Consider the following 16,160-nt stretch of genomic DNA (forward strand, 5'->3'; position numbering starts at 1 on the left):
GGGCCTCTAGTCCTATATAATAAAAGCCTAATATGCTAAGTGTCTGGTTATCTAGTCGTCTGTTCAACCAATCAAAGTGTAATATGCTAATGATGTGCTAAGGCCACTCAACTGCTCGCTATGACGTGCACTGACCATCAGGGGGCAGACGCTATGACCAGTAGGTTAGCTTGCTGCTGGGATCCAGCCAATTGGGACTGAGCTAGATGGGCTGGACACGCCCTGGAGCCCTCCTGCGGTCCCTCCCCACCTGGCCAACCTCCTGTGTCCCTCCCTGGCCCCAATTGTGCACCAGTGGGGTCCCTCACCCTGGCCTGCACCCTCTCACAATCCGGGACCCCTCAGGGGATGTCGACGAGCTGGTTTGGGCCTGATCCCAAGGGACCCCACTGGTGCACGAATTCGTGCACTGGGCCTCTAGTCAATCCATAAATCTTCAAATGCGAATAAAAAATGGAATGACTCTTCCTAACAGGCTATTAGCCATGGATGTATAGACTTTTGTTTAAAATCAGATTTTAGGTGAAAATCTAACTTAAATATAATTGTTTCTTTTAATTCATTCCTACAGAACAGAGTGTAACTAAAAATAGTTTTCTATGTCTAGACAAGAATACCACTGAAAACTGGGATACCACATTCTATTATAGGTCAGATGTCACTTCAGCATAAAGGTTAAATCTTTCTAGAAAATGACAAGATGTCAACAATAACCACAGTAGTAGTTATGAAGAATATATGACTCTGATTTAATATCTTATTATCTATGCCTATAAAGGGAAACAACAAAAACTCATGCTACAAAATCTGTCTTTAAAACAACACAGGTATATTGGCTGGTAAGGAACCTAGTCATAGAGGTGAGAAAGGACAGAGCTAGCTCACACATAAGGTCATCCAATATTGCCAGGCTGTTTGCCACTCACATTGGCTTAAAAAATGCTGTACAGTTCCTATTACCCAATTTTGTATTTGATATACTCCCATACCTTCTCAACTACCAGTTGTAAGGATTTCACTACCTCACAGTCATTTGTTTTCAGAAAGTTTAGTTAGAAAGCATTTTCTTTCTAAGAGTCAATAAACTGTCAACAGTTGATCACTCATAGAATAAATGTTCGTGCTTTCATAACAATCTTTCATATTTAAAAACAGCCATCATGTTTAAAGTCTCTTCTAAGTCTTTTCTTCCCTAGCAATAATATCTCTAGTTCTATTACTCTGAGCTTCATCATCACTCTGGCTGTTTGCCTCCAGATAGGCAATCACTCAATGTAAGCTGATCAGTAATGGTTAAAGAACATTAAGGGACCAGGACCCTTCTTGGCCTTTTGTACACATATGTATGTATACATAATCAACACCCTTCCCTCTGAATGGAAAAGCCACTTTCCCCCATCACTAAGTAAACTGGTACTGAAAAGCTAGGATATGACTATGAACGATAACCCCCAGAAGTGGCTTAGAGGAAACTGCTCCTGGTTAATATTGTAAGTAAATACCTTTCAACAAGCCCACAGCAGCTTCTGGAGACAACATGAAGGAATCAAGGGAACGGGCAATCTCCAGGAGTCCATTAAAGTGCTGAGCCATGTGGTCCCGGCAGACAGAACAAATGTTATGAATGGCTTTGGCTGCAGCAGAAGCCAGAGGCTTTTCACACAGGCCTTTCATCAAATAGCCCAATACAGGGTCTAAGGAAAAAAGCCATACAGTGAAGTTTACATATTTGAAACTCAAGGAAAATGTCTCGTTTACTATAATAGATGTTTACATTCTCTTTCTTTTTAAAGCAAAAGAACCATTTTTAAAAATGAAATGTGTTCAAACCCCAATATATAAAACATAAAAATGGAGCTGATCTCACTGACACAGTGTCTGGAAGCCCTGAGTCTTAGTCATCTTCCCATCTCTTTCCTCATGGACAATTAATTGCTTCTTGTTGCTAGTGCTTCACAGAGCACAGTTTGAAAACCACTGGTGGATATGACCATTCAAGTATCTATATATATAAAAGCCTAAGCAACTGGCCAACTGGTGGACTAGTAGCTATGATGTGCACTGACCACCAGGGGGTAGACGCTCAATGCAGGAGCAGAAACCACAGGCATGGAAACATGGAACAGACTGATGAATCGCAGAGGGAGCGGGGAAGGGAAGAGGGCAGGAAGAGATTAATCAAAGATCTTATATGTGCACCAGTGGGGTCCCTCAGCCTGCCCTTTGCCCTCTCACAATCTGGGACCCCTTGGGAGATGTCAGAGTGCTGGTTTCAGCCCGGTCCCCACAGGCCAGGCCGAGAGACCCCACCGGTGCACGAATCTGTGCACCAGGCCTCTAGTTAAGAATATAAGAAAGAATGTAAAGCTCAGAGAGCTACTATTATACTCACAGGTAAATCACTTTGTAAAAATAGCCGACATTAATAAGAACAATGATAGTTATCTAAAACTGACACTTTTATACTCACTTCTTTATAGTTATAAAGGGCCTTAAAACATGCAGATGGATCTTTAGCACTTCTGGAAGAATTAATTCATCATGTTCCATTTTTTACAAAATATAAGTGTTCCAAGAAAATGGATTATAAAGGTGACTTTCTATAAAGCAAGTCAACTAAGCAATAACTCATAAAATATTTACATTCAGTGCCTAGAAACATTCTACCTAGCAATATGAGAAAGCAATAAAACAAGAGCAAACACAAGAGAAAGGAAGAATATCAGAAAAATCAGATGCAGCAGCAGCTGAAGGGAGAATTCACACATACCAAGGAAATGAGGATTTCGATCAACCACTTCGCTCATCTCTCCAACCAATTCAATGCTGGTGTATCGCACAGCTGTATGTACAGTCTCTGGGAGACGGACAACTCCTTCTAGGACCTCCACAAGCGTTGGATTGTTCTCCCTGAGTACAGAAAGCAAGCACTCAGAGTTACTGATTTCAGAGATTGGGTTTTGGCCAAGAAACAGGCTGCAATGATACAAATCATTGCTAAAGGGCTTCTTTCTAAATAATTAATCATTTGGATAAAAGTACTTAACACCTGAGATGAAAGGTTTTTAAATCCTAAAAAAGGCGGGGGGGTGGGGGGGGAGCGAAAGAAATGGAAGATATAACTGTTTCAGAAGAAGCACACTGCTCCTTAATCTTTTGAATGCCAGTGTCTAAAGACACATTCTGCTACCAAATAAGGCTCTTCAAACTAGAGAGGCAGGCATTTACTATGGATGCATATCTTCATTTAAAGAATCTGTTTTATTTATTCCTATATCTGCAGCACCTAGAACAGTGCCTGGCACATAGTGGGCACTCAATAAATACTGCTGAATGGCTAAGTAAATGAATGAATATTTCTTGCAGACTACTTTTTATTAATTGTTATTCTCCAAAAGATTTCTTATAGCTGGATACTAGAAACTTTAAGAACAGTTAAGCATGAGTAGGCCTGTTCACTAACTAAAGGAACAAGAAGAATACAAGCTGAAGAAACATAATTACAGGCCAATATCCCTGATGAACACAGATGCTAAAACTCTCAACAAAATATTAGCAAATCAGATCCAGCAATATTTTAACAAGATCATACACCATGACCAAGGGGGGTTTATTCCAGGGATGCAAGGCTGGTACAATATTCGCTAATCAATAAACGTGATATATCACATAAACAAACAAACAAACAAAAAGAACACAAGCTGCAGGAACAGGTAAAGGAAAATAAAGTTAACTAAGTACTTTCCACAACTCCAAGGATTTATTTTTTCCTTTTTCTTATCTTTTTTCCCCCCACTCCCCAATGCTAGCTAAAGTTATTTAAGCAGAGTGAGGATGCCTCCAAAGTGGCAGAACATAATCCAGAAATAAAAGATGTTTAAAATGTAAATAATATTATGAATTTGAGCAAGAGCACTCCCTGCTGATAGTAAGTCCTTTATATACACTAAAAAATTACACTCATGCAGATGGCTTGAGATGTGGATAAATAAAAAACAAAATAAAATCTTATCTCATTTATGCTTTATGTTTCCCAGGGACACTAAGGTAATTACTGATACTCTTACCTTTTTTCACACCAACACGTGTCAGTTAAAATATTAGTGATTTTTAATAATCTTCAGGCTGTCACTGAAGGTTGCAAAAGACACCAAAATAGGTTTAAGAGCAAATAGAATAGAATGTAATTCAGGACCAGAACCTCTTAATAGAGAAAAACAAACCTATATTGTGTCCTTGAATATTTACTGAATTAGAAAACAATATAAGATTTAGTTGACTAGGCCCTGCAAGGCAAATAAGAAAGAAGCACTGTACTTTTTACAAATACATGCCTTAACCATCTCTCCAATCAAAGCCCTGGATAGAGAACTCAACTGTAGAGGTATCTGATCTTAATACAAGAAAACCAGACAGATATTAACACCAATTTAAAATTGTGTTAAAGCACAAAGTAATCTGTTTTTAGGGATTCATGTTAAAATCAAAAATAGAATTTCTATGCTAAGCAATAACAAAAATAATTGCATTTTAGATTTTGCTACTCTTTTAGATAAAATGGTACCTATGCCTTGCCTCTCTGAAACTCATAAATGACTAAGACAAAAAAAAAGGAGAATAGTATTTTTGATTATACCAACTTTCACAAAGAAACCTCGGTTAGAAAAATAAATCAGCATTTTAGCACCAAGAACAAAATAATTTTAACTTTGGGAAATGTGGTTAAAACCTGGATATCAGCAATGCATACGACTCTGGACTAGACTCTAGAAGTCAGAAGATTAGACAGCAATTATAGAAGACGTTCTAAGAGTTTCCAAACATATAACACATGAGAAAAATGGTGTAATTTTCCTTCCTTTGATAGAGTTCCCAGCAAAAGACTTATTAGACACTCACGGATCAACACTCTTTGCTATAGCAGCCATGATAAAGAGAACCGCTTCTGTCACCTCCCAGGGTGGGTTGCCTTCTTTCAGAGTAGAATATAACTAGAGAAGAAGAGGTGGATTATGGATCCATTAAAAGGAAAACAGAATAGAATTCCAAAACAAACAAAACAAAAACCCTGTTAGTTACAATAAATCCAGCCCCTTATTTCTAAATTGAATTAATTATCTCTCCGAGCCAGGGAAGAATATGATTTTCATTTTTCACAGCTTCACTAATTATTAATCTATAAGTAACTAGTAATTTAATATTTAAAATAAACCCATTTAGGTCCCCAAGGATATACCAAGATTACTGTCTGCCCCCACAGAATGAATATTATAGAAAAAACAAAACATATTAATGAGTGTCTTTTCCTGGTCCTGATAACAACTGATAAATACATAAACACACTTAAAATTGAGACACAATATAAAGTCTCTATATTTGCATTGGCTTTACATTTCTATTGACTACATCAAACTAGTAGTACAGATTGAATTCCTAGAAAGTAGCTGTCTAAAGGCACCTATCACAATACCATGTCCAAACAAGAGGGGGTGGGGAGAGACCAAGCAGAATATTCAGAGATGTCCAGAAATTTCCCAGGGTATATCCATCTGGAATGTGACTGGGTGTTAATCTAAATAAGATTTCTGTAGTCAAATAACAGACACTGCTAGGTAAGACAAAACTGTTGTTATAGGACTTCACAGAGCCTTTAATATATCATTTAAGTAATTTCCCCATTTTAATTGATGATGGATCCTTTTTTGCCAAAGAATATCTCATGGGACTGGTATTCCACAGAAAATATCTTGAACAACACTGATGATTTATGTCCAATTTGTAAACTGAGATCTGGAGAAAAATAAGTAACTGGCCGCACCAGGCAGATGGCGCAGTTGGAGCGTCAACCTGTACAATGAAAAAGTTGCGGGTTCAATTCCAGGTCAGGGCATGTACCTAGATAGCGGGTTCGATCCCCTGTCATGGTGTGTACTGGAGGCAACCAATCGATGTTTCTCTCTCTGTCTCTCTCCTTTTTCCTCTCTCCCAAATCAGTGAACATGTCCTCAGATAAGGATTTAAAAAAAACACACACACACACAAAAGAATAAGTAACTTGCTCAAAACCATGGAGCCAGTGAGAGAACTGAAATCTGAACACAGGTCATCTGCCTGTGATGTAGGGATTTTAGTCCTTTTTAAAAATCCCCAACCCTTTGTAGTTAGGTCAATAAACACACTTTGCTCAATATAAAGAAAAATAGTTATAGCTTTATTAACACTTTCTAGATCAGATTATGCCCCAAAATACACAAAATGTATGGGTCACAAAAATATTAGGTTAGTTCAGTATTGCTGACAAAGCATCAAAAGTACTATTTCAGATCTTAAGAGTGTGATCAAGCAATATGAAAGCCACCTGAACTTATGCTAATGTTAAGTGATGTGGAATGGTGATGATCGCAATCTTATGAGGTAAAGTGTTACTCACTGATTGTGAGGAAAACCACAGGACTATGATTCTTCTACTCTAGTATAATCACCTCTGGGATGAAACTGCACAGGAACCTAACCGTAAGTATGGACAAAAGACAATGCCAAATAACTAAAAGAGTTGCCAGGAGTTGATACATAATTATTAAAGCAGACAAACTTGCTATTTTTCCTGGCTAGGTCCAAATTCCCTATAAGTATCTTGGGGCTTTAAGGTTTATCTATGATCTTCCACTCCAGCTGGACAAGTAGAACAGCTCTCATTAGCAAGCGTCACAGAGCAAACTATAACTGAACCATCCACAGACTGCAATTGGCTTGTAAGATAGTAAATAAACATAGCTACTATATGCCAGGCAGTGTGCTAGGCACCTGCATATCTATTGTCCTATTTAGCCATTGAGATTGAAGAAAAAAATGGAACATTTATAGAAGACAGAGAAGTGAACAGAATTAAAGTGATCATTAAAACTGGTGAGAATCTCCGAATGGGCTTACCTGAGCAAAACACTCCATTGACCCAATCAGGAAAATCAAGTCTTTCACCAGGTCTGATACCCTCATTCGAAACTCCCCAAAGTCATCCGTCTCCTCAGGAACCCCCTCCTAAAATATCAAATCAGATAACATTTGTTTTAAATGTTTTCACTGACCACTATACAATCAAGAAAAAAGAAGGCCATTTAGTAGACCATGCCCATTGGACAAAAGATAAATCACCTAAATCACAAGGATATTTTATTATAGAGCATCTCCCAAACATTTAGGTATTTCAAGTCAATAAAACATATCCTCTACCACCTTTACCAACTCTTCTTCTACTACTTTTTTTTTTTTTTTCATTTCCAAGCTCTGCCTTATTCTATTGTTAGAAAATTTTAAAGGGGTGGAGGTAGGAAGTGATCTGGAAGAGGTGGTAATTTAAGAGTTTATAAGTTCATTTAAATAAGTTCTAGCTTTTTAGTACTGAATAAGCCTCTGAAACGTTATGGTTCAAGATCTACTAAAATTAACCATTATCCCAATAACTAGTCACTGAATAAATTATTTAAAAAGAATTTTGTATAGGTTAACAGACATAATAAAACAAGTATAGTAAAATATTAATTGTAGAATTTAGGTAGTAGGTATACAGATACTCACTAATAAAATCATTTCACCTTTGCTGCATATTTGAAAATTTTCATTAAAAAATAGAAATCATTTACATTTCAATGTTTCTTAAATATTTCTTATTCCAACACACTTCTATGAGTAAACAAAGGCTTACCCAATCGTGAAATGGTTAAGGGCATATATAAGAATCTTGGAACATGAAATCTGAAAACAGCCCTTAGGACTATTGAGAATTGCTGATGCAGTTCAACTTCCTTACTGAAAGATGAACAAATTAATAAAAGTGAAGGAGTAAGGAGGAAAGGAAATGATGGCTGTCTTAGATGAGATAAAACACTATACACCTAACAAGTGTAGGAAATGAACTACAAGGGAAATGGTGCCACAGAACTAGCAAAGGGAAGAAAGGAATCGAGTCATTTAAACAAGAGCAGCCTGCTTTTATTTACATTATCAGGCTTCTAAGTAAGATGTAGTTAAAGATAGTATGCATCAGTTTAAAAAAGTATTGAAAACCACTAGACTAGATCATCATTAAGGTTCTTTAAAGACACAAAATAGCATGACTCGAACAACAATGTTAACATTAAAATGAACAGAATAGACAGTTTTCATGTCAGATTTAACTGTAAGCAATGGGGGAAAAAAATCCTCACTCTAGGTCCTAAGTTAAAGGACAGGGATTAAACCAACCAACCAAAAGGATGAAATAAATGCTTTAAAATTTGAAGAGACTATGCAAAGAATAGAAATTGAAGAGTTTTTGAACAGTCTATTTGATAATATTGCTAGTATACTTTCTTCTAAGCAAAAAAATTATTTCTAAATTTTATTTTAAAATCATATAAATCATATAAATAATCATATATGTATGTATGTGGGAGGGAAATCATGTTATTCTCCATATCCTCATATAAATAAAAAATATTTAATTTTTGTGTTAGTTTTAATCCAACAACACATTCTGATTTTTTCATTTAGCATACCAGCTATCAATTTCAATAGTCATTTATTTTTAACTGCTACACAATGGTACATTAAGGTGCTACATCATAATTTATACAATTCTTCTTATACTGTTGTACATGGTTTTACTTTAAAAAAAAAAGTTTTCTATAAAATAGCTACTTTTTCTTCTGCAAAATTTAAGGTAAATTCCCAGGAGAATTACTGGCTCAGCAGACTTAATTCCTTCGTACACAGACCTAATACTCTTCAATATACATATACTGATTTCTTCAGTTTAAGCTAGTGACAGAAAACCTTCACATTTCATTAGCTTTATTCTCAAAAGTTCCTCTTCAAAACAGCACTAAAAAGAGAAGGAAATTAAGATTTAAACAAGTAGAGAAGAGAACTTACATGGTCTGGTTCTAGCTGGCAGTGTCGAGCCAAGGCATGAAGTAGCCTCTGAATGTAAGCTTTGAAGATGCCATGAATAACTTCATCATTAGTTTTGTACAAATGCTCCCCTAGTCGGTACCAAAAGTTAAAGGAGATTTCTACTACCTGTTAAATTAGAGAAAGGGATAATGGAATGGAATGAGTCTTATTATTATTAGAGTGATGTAGGAAACAAGATATATTTTTAAGTGGAACCAATTAAGAAACCACCTTTTTTCTAGTACATTTATTATCCTCCTCCCAAATTATTTTCCCATATTAGATTCCAAACTCCTTTTAGGAATGGCTTTACATTCCCTATTTACCCTAGATAACTTCCTCAACAGTATATTAGATTCTGAATTTAGAGAAGCAGATAGAAAAATGGAAATCTCTCCAAGTATTTTTTCCCAAATTCTGAAATTATTTCATTGTATGTTTGAGATTGGAGAACCTCTAACCAAACCATCTGCAAATATCCCTGTACATACCAACCTTATATCACTTATATTTACTTGATTTCTTGAATGGGAGAGAAGGGGAAAAAAGACTTTATCCACAGCTTATCTTACTTATAGCACTGTTTAAAGAAGTGATAATGCCAGAACCGGTTTGGCTCAGTGGATAGAGCGTCGGCCAGCGGACTCAAGGGTCCCGGGTTCGATTCCGGTCAAGGGCATGTACCTTGGTTGCAGGCACATCCCCAGTGGGGGGCGTGCAGGAGGCAGCTGATCAATGTTTCTCTCTCATTGATGTTTCTGGCTCTCTATCCCTCTCCCTTCCTCTCTGTAAAAAATCAATAAAATATATTTAAAAAAAATAAATAAAGAAGTGATAATTATTTGTAGTGCTATACTATCTCCCAAAAGTTTCATTTCATTTTATTTTTTAAAATTTATTTTGTTGTTGAGAGTATTACAGATGTCCTCCACTCTCCCCTTTGCCCCCTTCCACCCATCTCCCAGCCCATTCCAGGCCTTCACCTGTCTATTGTCTGTGTCCATGGGCTATGATTAATTTGTACTTCTAAATCCTTCACCTTTTTCACCCATCACCAACCTCTCTCCCATCTCACAACTGTCAAAATGTTGTCTATATCTATGAGTTTCTCCTTTGCTTATTTTGATTATTAGACTCAATTGTTGATATATACATATCTATTGCCATTTTATTATTCCTATTCTTGATCATCATCCTTCCTCTCCTCCTTCTTCTTCAAGACCCTTTACTTATTTATTTTTAAAAAAATTTTTTATTGATTTTAGACAGGAAGGGAGAGGGAGAGATAGAAACATCAATGATGAGAGAGAATCATTGATCAGCTCCCTCCTGCATGCCCCCTACTGGGGATCGAGCCCATAACCTGGTCATGTGCCTTTACCAGAATCGAACCTGGGACCCTTCAGTCCGCAGGCTGACGTTCTATCCACTGGGCCAAACTGGCTAGGGCAAGATCCTTTATTTTTTATGTAATACTGGTTTAGTTGTGATGAACTCCTTTAGCTTTTTTCTTGTCTGGAAATCTCTTTATATGTCCTTCAATTCTAAATGATAGTTTTGCTGGGTATAGTAATCTTGTTTTAGGTATTTGTTTTTCATTTCTTTGAATATTTTGTGCCACGCCCTTCTGGCCTGCAGTTTCTGTTGAGAAATCAGCTGATAGTCATATGGGTACTCCCTTGTAGGTAACTAACTGCTTTTCTCTTGCTGCTTTTAAGATTCTCTTTGGCCCAGCTGGTGTGGCTCAATGGTAGAGCATCAACCTATGAACCGATTCCCAGGCAGGGCACATGCCCAAATTACAGTCTCAATCCCCTGTAGGGGCCATGCCGGAGGCAGCCAATCAATGATTCTCATCACTGATATCACTGATGCTTCTATCCCTTTCTCCCCCTCTCCCTTCCTCTCTGGGATATTATTTTTTCCCCTAGTTGTCTTTAACCTTTGGCATTTTAATTATGATGTGTCCTGGTATAGGTCTCTTTGGGTTCATATTGTTTGAGACTCTGTGCTTCCTGGACTTGTATATTTATTTCTTTCACCAGGTAAGGGAAGTTTTCTGTTATTATTTTTTCAAATAGGTTTTCATTTTCTTTCTGTCTCTCTTCTGTGATGTCTCCATGATGTGAATGTTGGTATGTTTGAAGTTGTCTCAGAGACTCTTTACACTATCTTCATATTTTTTTATTCTTTTTGCTCTTCTGATTGGGTGTTTTTGTTTCTTGATATTCCAAATCTTTTATTTGATTCTTAGCATCCTGTACTCTACTGCTGATTCCCTGCAAATTATTCTTCATTTCAGTGAGTGTATCCTTCATTTCTGACTGGTTTTTTATGTTGCTGATGTTCTCACTGTGTTTCTTGAAGTTTTCAGTAAGTTACTTGAGCATCCTTATAACCACTGCTTCAAACTCTGTATCTGGTAGTTTTCTTGCTTCCATTTCATTTAGTTCTTTTTCTGGAGAGTTCTCCTGTTCTTTCATTTGTGGCATGTTTATTTGTCTCTATAGTTTGGCTGCTTCCATATGGTTGTTTCTATGTATTAGGTAGATCTGCTATGTCTCTTGGATTTAGTAGAGTGGCCTTGTGTAGTAGATGTCCTGTAGGGCCCCATGGCTCGGCTTTCCCAGTCACCTGAGCTGGGCAATCCAGGTGCCTCCCGGTGTGAGCTGTGCAGGTGCTGACCCTATGGAACAGGACTTGCTTCAGTGGGGCTTTGGTGTGTCCACCCCTTGAGTGTGTCACCTGTGGAGATGGTAGGGTTGTAATCCAGCATGGCTGAAGTTGACCACTAGATGCACTGCTGGTTCTGGAGCCTACTGGGAGGTGCAAAGTCAACCACTGCCTGTGCCCTCTACATGATACCACCCACCATGAGCTACAAAGAAATCTGCAGATGGCTGCTATTTGTGTTAAGCCTGGAGGTGCCCAGGAGAGGCCAAGCTATGAACCAAGGCAGGCTGCCACTAATGCCGAGCCTGGGGCCACTTACTGAGAGGTACGGGGTGTGCTGAAGCCAGATGCTGCTTGTTTGAGAGATTTTAGGAAAGTCTGAAGCATGAGGCAAGAGAGACCAGTTGTATGGAAAAGCCACTGGAAATGGCTTGGATGAGCATGCAAGCAGGGAGGGGCAGGATCTTAGGGAATCACCAGGGTGTGCCAAAAAGTGTGAGCCAGGTTGATGAAGATTCCGATATGGTGTTGCCCCTGCCAGCTTTGTGGTGCAGAGAGCTCATCAAAGCAACAATGGCCTCTGCCAGAACTTGTGTGTGGGAGAAAGCTGCCCCTCCAGCTCTTGCCCTGATTCCAGGCAAGTTAGTTCCTCCCTGAATGTCCCAGGTTCCCTTCAAGCTGCTGCCCAGTGCTGGAGCTCAGAGGAAATGAGTTTGAGTAAAAGGGCCCTTTAATAGGAACTGCCTGGGACCAGCAAGCCTCCATGTCACTTAGCCACAATCCCTGCTGGTTTTTACAAGCTAGAAATTGTGGAGACTTCTCTTCCTGATACTGGAACCCTTGGCTGTGGAACCTGGTGTGGGGCTGGGACCCATCACTCCTTAGGGAAACCTCCACAGCCAAGATATCCCTCCCAATTTTAAACTGCCACACATGAGAATGGGACCAGCTGGTTCTATAACTTCACTCCAACTCTCCACCCCTCCTACCAGTCTTGATGTGCTTCTTCTTTAATTCCCTAGTTGTAAGACTTGCATTCAGCTAGATTTCAGATAGTTGTGAATGATGGTTGTTTGGTATTTTAGCTGTAATTTTGATGTGGTTGTGAGAGGTGGAGAGTCCAGTATTTACCTATGCAATCATCTTGATCAGCCCAAAAATGTTTTAACTGATTTTTAAGAAACTGATTTTGAGAGAGAGAGAGAGAGAGAGAGAGAGAGAGAGAGAGAGAGAAAGATATCAACTTGTTGTTCCACTTATATATGGATTCATTGGTTGTCTCTTATATGTGCCCTGCCTAGGAATTGAACCGGCATCCTTGGTGTATCAGAAAGATGCTCCAACCAAGATACCCAGGCAGGGAAAATGTTTTTTGTTTTTTTGTTTTTAAAATATTTTATTGATTTTTTACAGAGAGGAAGGGAGAGGGCTAGGGAGTTAGAAACATCGATCAGCTGCCTCCTGCACACACCCTACTGGGGATGTGCCCGCAACCAAGGTACATGCCCTTGACCAGAATCGAACCTGGGACCCTTCAGTACGCAGGCTGATGCTCTATCCACTGAGCCAAACCGGTTAGGGCCAGGGCAAATGTTTTAAGTTTCATCCAAATCTAGATATCCTCATGAGATGATATCAAACAAATAAACATTATCTTTCATATAACAGAAAAGGGGTTGAGAATTAATAGGACTATTGTGACCTCCCTAAGAGGGACCCTATATCCTACTTTTCCCATCAAGGATCCAAAATAGAGCTATTTACTCAACTTGGGAGTTTTTTGTCACTTCTTACACTATTAAAAGAAGAAAAAAACTACTTAAATAAAGTTGTTGTTTTTTTTAATCTAGCAAACTTAAAAGAGGTAGGATGTCTTACACCAAATTTTGGAATGAAGGAGACCCTTTAAGTCCTTTTAATCCTTTTCTCATTCCCATCCATAATCTGGAGACAAAGTTTGGATGTTAAAATTTTTGGAGGTGCGCTTAAGATTTGGTGGGGGTTTTTTTTTTAGCTGTAAAACCCTAAAGAATAACTACAGAGAAATAGGGGGTTTAGTAGAAAGATAGTAGGCTTTCTTTTTAACTGACTCATTGAGGTACATATACCAACCAGTCAGCTCAGCTAACCAGGTAAAAAATAGAAAAGGATTCAAAAGAAGCCCAAATATAATTAATTTAAAAAAAAAAATCCAATACAGAGGCAACCCCCACATCATATCAATTAAAAATAAGACTATAATTTCCCATTAATACAAAGCTTGGTGGGAAACAATAGAATATAAATAATATGCAACATAAAACTTGGAGAATAATGGCTTTAGCATAGTATAAACACTACCTCATACTGAGGATGTCCTGCACAGATAAGAAGCAGTTCTAGAGTTCGCAGGTCCCCAAGACCTTGGCCTGGAGTACAAACAATTTTTTCAAGAAAAGTTTCACATAGTTCAGTAAAAATCCGACAGTAATTCAGAACTCTGTAGATGAAAGAGGAATGAGAACACCAAGTCAGAAATCTCGCTATTTTATGTACATATTCACCAACAGTTATTCAAATAAATAAAAGGATCCTCAGCCCAAATGATTATTTGCTATGCTGTACTCCAATCTCCATAACATCCACTATTCTTACATCATATACTTTTATACATATACACAAATGATTCATAAGACAGTTCAAATTCTCAAATACTAAACCTGAATAAAATTCCCATCAAATCACACTTGATACTTCAAAGTTCATCCCTAATTTTTAGAGCCTTGCCCCTTTTAAGCATAAAAAATTACGACTTTCCATGATTACAACTTTTCCTTCTGCATCCAATTTGCCACTCCAGGTCAGATGAAAATAGAAGAGCATCTTTAGGATGCAGAGTGTGTATTTACAGTCACAAAGAATAGATAAATTATAAAAAAAACACCAGCCTGTGTGTGAACCCAGGGCTACTGTCTTAAATACTCACTTGTCTAAATCTTCTCGTGCCACAGCCATATGATAGGCAGTCTCCAATGTCAGGACTCCTTGAAACAGTTGCATGGCTAATGGCAAGTTAGTCTCCACATTCTCAATGGCATAGAGAGCTGAGCACACACAGTCTGAAGCAGCTTCATGTAGGTTGGATGAGGTCTTATCCTGTTGCTGGGAAACAGCAGAAATAGGGCAGAAGTATGATCATTAAGCTATAATCCAATTAATATGTAAACAATTATAGCCTGTTTCTGAAAAATGTAATTTACATGGCTAAAGCCTGGTAGCCATGGCCTTCAATGAGACAATATCCATCAATTTTCTCAATGCTATTTTTGATTATTTCCCTATATGCCAAGCAAATCAGCCTTTCTGTACCTCAATCATGATCACCTGACTTCTAAAACCCATGTTTTCCATATCAGTCCCTCTGACTGGAATGCCATGTGTGTTTCCTGCCCTATTTTAGTCTCTGGAAATTTTTTCCATCCTTTTTCTGATATTCAAGTACTATCTAAAATAAAAGGATCCAGATGGAGAAACCAAGATGGTGGCATAGGTAAACACCTGAAATTGCTGCCTCGCACAACCACTTCAAAACTACAACTAAAGACAAAACAGACATCACCCAGAACCACAGGAAGGCTGGCTGGTGGAAATTCTACAACTAGAAGGAAAGAGAAAAGCACACTGAGACTCAGGAGGTGCGGAAGTAAAGTGCAGAGGTATGGAGGCACGTGCGCGGAAAGGGCTGGCAACGGAGGACACGGTTGTCTTTATTCTACAACAAGGAAAGAGAAAAGCACACTGAGACTCAGGAGGTGCGGAAGTAAAGTGCAGAGGTATGGAGGCACGTGCGCGGAAAGGGGGGCCAACGGAGGACACGGTTGTCTTTTTCAATCGGGAGGGAGGCACAAGCTCCCGACGGCCCTGAATCCAGTTCCGGGCGAGTCTCTGGGGACCCAGACTCATATGGGGAGAAACTGGACTGTCTGGCAGCAGGCGGAACTCGAGGGCGGCTTTCTCTCAGAGGTGCTTGCAGCGATTACCAGGACACTGAGATGCGGGACTTCTTAGGGCAGGACTGAGGATCAGCCATAGCTGTTTGCTCCGCCCTGTTGATTCCCTGAGACCCCGCCCCACCCAAGCTGCGAGAAGAGGCTTTTGCATATGAATGGGCTGGCCCTTTGAGATCTAAAATTACCTAACAAACTGCAGCTGGGTCAGAGAGAACCAGAACATCCAAAAGAAGGCTCAAGGCCCCACAGCAGCTTGCATTGCTTCACAGCTGGGACTCATCTGGGCACCTCTAAATCCCAAACAAAGAAGAGGAATCTGCAGATCTCTCCATAGCTCCTGCTGGGTAGCCTCAGGAAGAGGCTAAATTAGCACCTCCTTAGAGATCCAAGAGCCAGTGTACCCAGTGGTCAGAGTGGGACCATCCAGATTACAACTCCTCAGATCCATAAGGGACACACTCAGGGGGCAGACTCAGTGAGCACCAAAGCCCCACTGAAGCAAGTCTTGCCCCAGAAGGGTGTCTCCAGCACAGAAGTTCTCCCACCATAGACACAGCTGATTCTCAC

General features: G+C 39.0%; 1 protein-coding gene across 6 annotated transcripts in view; it reads right to left on the reverse strand.

Annotated features, from left to right (window-relative positions):
* Nucleotides 1–16,160, reverse strand: part of TNPO3 (transportin 3) — a 107,164-nt gene that overhangs the window by 34,267 nt on the left and 56,737 nt on the right. For all 6 annotated transcript variants that reach the window (XM_014541836.1, XM_014541837.1, XM_005868936.2 and 3 more), the window contains 7 exons: nucleotides 14,570–14,745; nucleotides 13,945–14,083; nucleotides 8,911–9,057; nucleotides 6,931–7,038; nucleotides 4,900–4,991; nucleotides 2,771–2,910; nucleotides 1,503–1,694 (listed from right to left, as the gene is read on the reverse strand). In XM_014541836.1, the coding sequence (XP_014397322.1) occupies nucleotides 1,503–1,694; nucleotides 2,771–2,910; nucleotides 4,900–4,991; nucleotides 6,931–7,038; nucleotides 8,911–9,057; nucleotides 13,945–14,083; nucleotides 14,570–14,745 (994 nt within the window). The remainder of the gene's footprint in view (nucleotides 1–1,502; nucleotides 1,695–2,770; nucleotides 2,911–4,899; nucleotides 4,992–6,930; nucleotides 7,039–8,910; nucleotides 9,058–13,944; nucleotides 14,084–14,569; nucleotides 14,746–16,160) is intronic.

Source organism: Myotis brandtii, unplaced genomic scaffold (genome assembly GCF_000412655.1).
Source record: "Myotis brandtii unplaced genomic scaffold, ASM41265v1 scaffold280, whole genome shotgun sequence".
Classification (NCBI taxonomy): Eukaryota; Metazoa; Chordata; class Mammalia; order Chiroptera; family Vespertilionidae; genus Myotis; species Myotis brandtii.